Source organism: Trichosurus vulpecula, chromosome 8 (genome assembly GCF_011100635.1).
Source record: "Trichosurus vulpecula isolate mTriVul1 chromosome 8, mTriVul1.pri, whole genome shotgun sequence".
NCBI lineage: Eukaryota > Metazoa > Chordata > Mammalia > Diprotodontia > Phalangeridae > Trichosurus > Trichosurus vulpecula.
In genome coordinates this window covers 218,646,741-218,651,355 of record NC_050580.1, presented here as the reverse complement: position 1 = coordinate 218,651,355, position 4,615 = coordinate 218,646,741, and the positions used below count along the sequence as shown (strand labels likewise).

The following is a 4,615-nucleotide window of genomic DNA, read 5'->3' as shown; positions in this document are numbered from 1 at the left end:
TTGATATGTTCTCCAGATCAGTTGTTTTTCTTATGAGATGTTTCACATTGCCTTCTACGTTTTGATTCTTTATATTTTGTTTTATTATTTCTTGGTCTCATAACTTCACCAGTTTCCCCTTGCCTAATCTTGATTTTCATGGAGTCGTTTTCTTCCTTAAGATTCTGGATCTCCTTTTCTAATTGGTTGACTTTCTTTTCACAATCCTCTTGTTTTTCTTAGATTGTTCTTTTTTTTTTTTTTAGTTTTTCCTCAGTCTCTCTCATTTGACTTTTGAAGGTTTTTTTAAGTTCTTCTATGAATTCCTTTTGGGCAGGTGACCATTTGAAATTACTCTTTGGGGTAGAAAAAGGTTTCTTTGCTTCAGTATCATCCTCTGAAGATGAATCCCAGTCTTCTCTATCCTATAGTAATTCTCTATGGTTGGAATCTTTCCCCTTACCTGTGTCTTTCTTTCTTCCTTTCTTTCTTTCTTTCTTTCTTTCTTTCTTTCTTTCTTTCTTTCTTTCTTTCTTTCATCCTTCCTTCCTTTCTTCTTTCTTTCTTTCTTTCTTTCTTCCTTCCTTCCTTCCTTACTTCCTTACTTCCTTCCTTCCTTTCTTTCTTCCTTTCTTGTAATAGCTAGATTTTTGTAATCACCTCTATTGTTGAGGTATTGGGGGTGGTGCCTCTGGCCTCAGATCCCTCTTCAGTTCTCCTCTCTGACATTTAACCTAAATCAAGACCTCCAGGCTCCTATAAGTGCCCACAGTCAGTACTGTCTCCGCCCCACTGCTTTTGCACTCATGAAGCATGTGCTGGTTCCTTCTCACCCTGGCTGCATCTCTACAGCACAGCTGGATGTGGCATTCCTTGTCAGCAGAGGCTCCCTTGATCTTCTCCTGCTTAGAGGCCCAACTCCCCTCACTGTCCAGGAGGTAAAGGTTCCTGTGGCTGGGCCAAGGCAGCCTCCCAACCCAGCTAACCCTAGGGCTTACTGCTTGTTTTTAAAGTGGTCCCTAGCCTGGAGGTGTTTACTCTTCACAGGGACAAAACCTCTTCAGGGGATTTTTTCTTCAGATCTTCTCTGATTGTCTTAGGAGGATGCTAGTTCTACTCCTCTTGTTTATTTTTACTACTCTATGTTTGTCCTGAGGAGCTGTTTTATCTCTTTTGTGGAGGAACATCTTGAGAGCTTGGAATTTTCTGACCTACTCTGCCATCTTCCCAGAATCCTTCGCAACTATCTCTTTTGAGTGGTAGATCAAGGGCTGATATGAATTGACAGAGTAATTTTCTTCACTGGGATTTCCTTACATAATAATGACATTGTAAGTCTGATACAAAAAAAATAAGGAGCTTTATTCATCTTTGTAAGTTGAATGTCTATATCCAAATATCTTAATATTTCAGGAGAAAAAAAAGTCCAAATTGTTCCCAAGTGCCCCAGCTTCATTCTGTTTTGACCATATCATGTAGCTATGGAGGCAGCTATGTGGTTCAGGGGATAGAGTGCTAGGACTGGAATCACAAAGACCTAAGTTCAAATCCGAGATCAGACACTTATTAGCTGTGTGACCCTGGGTAAGTCACTTAACTTCTGTTTGTTTTAATCCACTGGAGAAGGAAATAGCAAACCACTCCAGCATCTTTGTCTAACAAAACAAAAACAAAACAAACAAAAAATGGGCAGTATGATCCATTACCAGGGGTAATGAAGACATGACTGAATGACTAAACAATAATGCTGTGCAGTTAGCCAATGCTTTTATAAGGATTTGTGGTCAAGAGGCTTTATTTAATTCATATGTTATCTTACTGGGAAGATATTTCTAGTACTAGAAATAATATTTGACTTTATTATAAGGGGATACTGCCCAAAGCATGGTTCATTCACATGTTAAACGTGAGGCAGGTTGTTTTAGTGGAAAATGTGTTGTAATGGAAGCAGGAAAATCTGAGTTCAAATCTTGCCTCTGATCATGAACAAATCAGTGACCTTTCCTGAGACTCAGTTTCTTCATCTGTGAAATAAGAATAATTATGAAGGTCAAATAAAATAATATTTTTTTAAAAGAAGCAAGGAACATAAAGCACCTTGTGAACTTTAAAGGACTAAATAACTACCATTTATTAACCTTTCCACCAGACTCTATTTTCTTCTTTCCCTTATTGAAAGCTACCAGCAATATTTCTTAATTAATTGAGTTTTAATTTAAATTTTAGGACCTACATTTTTTAACTCAAATGACAAAAAGCTTCATTTCCAGATGTTGTTCTTACAATTTACCTTTTATGAGAAAACAAAAGTGATGAAACATTATTTTTTTACCCTCCTGTCTCTTCTCCCATCTCTCCTTTTGGTCCCTATTGATAACACTTCATGTTTATCTAGCACCTAGAGGTTTACAAAGTAATCTCACAATGACAGATATGTACTAGAAGTACTATTGTGCCTATATTACAGAAAAAGAAATTTCTCCCAGAGATTAATTTTCCTGCCCCTGGTCACACAGCTAATGATTTGTATAGGAATCATTAGCTCTCCATGTACACTTCCTGTGCCAAGAATACCCAGTCACCTTGAGCAGGCTAGGAGGGCCCATGGCTTGCCATGCCCCACCTTCAGTCCTCTGCATCATTATAAATTTTCCCCAGAGAAAGTCAGGTTCTACTTGATATAGGCAAAGTAAGGTACAGCAAGGACTGCTAGGTGACACAGTAGACAGAGTGCTGGGTCTGGGGTCAGGAAGATTCAATGCCCAGGAAGAGTTCAAAATCAGCCTCAGACATTTACTGGCTGTGTGACCCTGGGTACATCACTTAACCTTGCTTGCTTCAGTTGCCTCATCTGTAAAATGAGCAGGAAAACAACATGGCAAACCACTCCAGTGTCTTTGCCAAGGAAACTCCAAATGGGGTCATGAAGAGTGGGACGCAACTGAAACAACTGAATAAAAACAAGATAGGGCAGGGGCTGTAAGCCAGTCATTGCTTGAGCTCAAGTCTAGGGATACCACATCCTTATAGCTCCCTGACCTGTGAATATTGCTAATAAACATGGTTCATTTTCAACCAATTCCCTTCTTCGTATGCTTTTCTTTCTCTCCTGCTCTCCTCAATACTCAAACCCAAACTGTCAGGAAACCTTGACTTAGATCATCAGCTATTGCCCAGGACTGGGCAGAGTACTATCTATACTTGCATCTATTTAGCAGATCTTTTCTTAGAGAAAATAGAGAGCAAGATCTGGGAAGCAGGCATTCATGACCCAACAATAGGGATATTTTGCCGTTTTAGAGCTGGAGCAAGGACTGTGATATGTCCAGTGGTTTCCTGATGCAGCTTACCTGACCTTGATACAACTTTCTCAACCGCATGCTCCTTGGGTTCCCTCCTACAGAAGCAATGTGGTCCAATAGACAGAAGATTGGTTTTGGAGTCAGAGAACCTGGATTCAAATCCCACATCATGTCCTGTGGGTCCTTGGACAAGATCCTTCGTTTTTCTCAAATGTGAAATGAGAAAATTGAACAAGTTGTCCTCTAAAGTATCTTCTAGATCTATGATTGTATGAATAAGTTGAAATTTGTATTCAATTTTTATAAAGATTAACAGATCCAACAACTTGCTCTTACTGAAATACTGAGAAATATAGTCATTAAAAGTACGGAAGAGGGCTTTGCAGACGCCGCTACTGGGAGACCTCGTCCGGGTTCCCTCCGCCAGACACCGATCCCTGCCACCTATTCCTCTGCCGTCGCGCCCAGCCTAGGCATCTGTGGCCACAGCCAACCCCAGCGTGTACTTCGACATCGCGGTCGATAACGAGCCCCTGGGCCGGATTACTTTCGAGCTCTTTGCAGACAAGGTTCCAAAGACAGCAGAAAACTTCCGTGCTCTGAGCACTGGAGAGAAGGGATTTGGTTACAAGGGATCCTGCTTCCACAGAATCATTCCTGGGTTCATGTGCCGGGGTGGTGACTTCACATGCCATAATGGCACTGGTGGCAAGTCCATCTATGGGGAGAAATTTGCTGATGAGAACTTCATCCTGAAACATACTGGTCCTGGCATCTTGTCCATGGCAAATGCTGGACCCAACACAAATGGCTCCCAATTTTTCATCTGTACTGCTAAGACTGATTGGTTGGATGGCAAGCATGTGGTCTTTGGCCAAGTGAAAGAAGGCATGAACATTGTGGAAGCCATGGAGCGTTTCGGTTCTCGGGATGGCAAGACCAGCAAGAAGATCACTATCGCTGACTGTGGACAGCTCTCATAAGATTTTTTGTTTTGTTTTTTGTCTCAACCATCAAACCATTCCTCTGTAGCTGGAGAGAGCACCTCCAAACCCCATCTGCTCTTATACCCTGTAATCCTTGTGCTCTCACTTGCTGCAATTCTCTTTGGATTTCATTTTCCTTTTTCCTTCCACAAGTCTGGCTAGACAACAGAGTTAAGTTTATGATTATGAAATAAAAGCTAAACTTCAAAAAAAAAAAAGTACAGAAGAGGGTTTGTCAGGATTGTCACTGAATGTATTCTTGGTCAGGAGCTGATCATAAGGAATGACCATCAAGGTGGCTTCCAAGCTAGAGACTTTGTAACATAAAAACTGTTCACGTTAGCATGT

At 40.9% G+C, this 4,615-nt stretch overlaps 1 protein-coding gene across 1 annotated transcript; it reads left to right on the top strand.

Annotated features, from left to right (window-relative positions):
• Positions 1-785: 785 nt before the first annotated feature.
• Positions 786-4,277, top strand: LOC118829854 (peptidyl-prolyl cis-trans isomerase A-like). Its single transcript, XM_036736706.1, has 2 exons — positions 786-917; positions 3,755-4,277. Exons 1-2 carry the CDS (start codon positions 786-788, stop codon positions 4,262-4,264), a joined length of 642 nt encoding a protein of 213 aa, XP_036592601.1. The 3' UTR covers positions 4,265-4,277.
• The last annotated feature ends 338 nt before the right edge of the window (positions 4,278-4,615 follow it).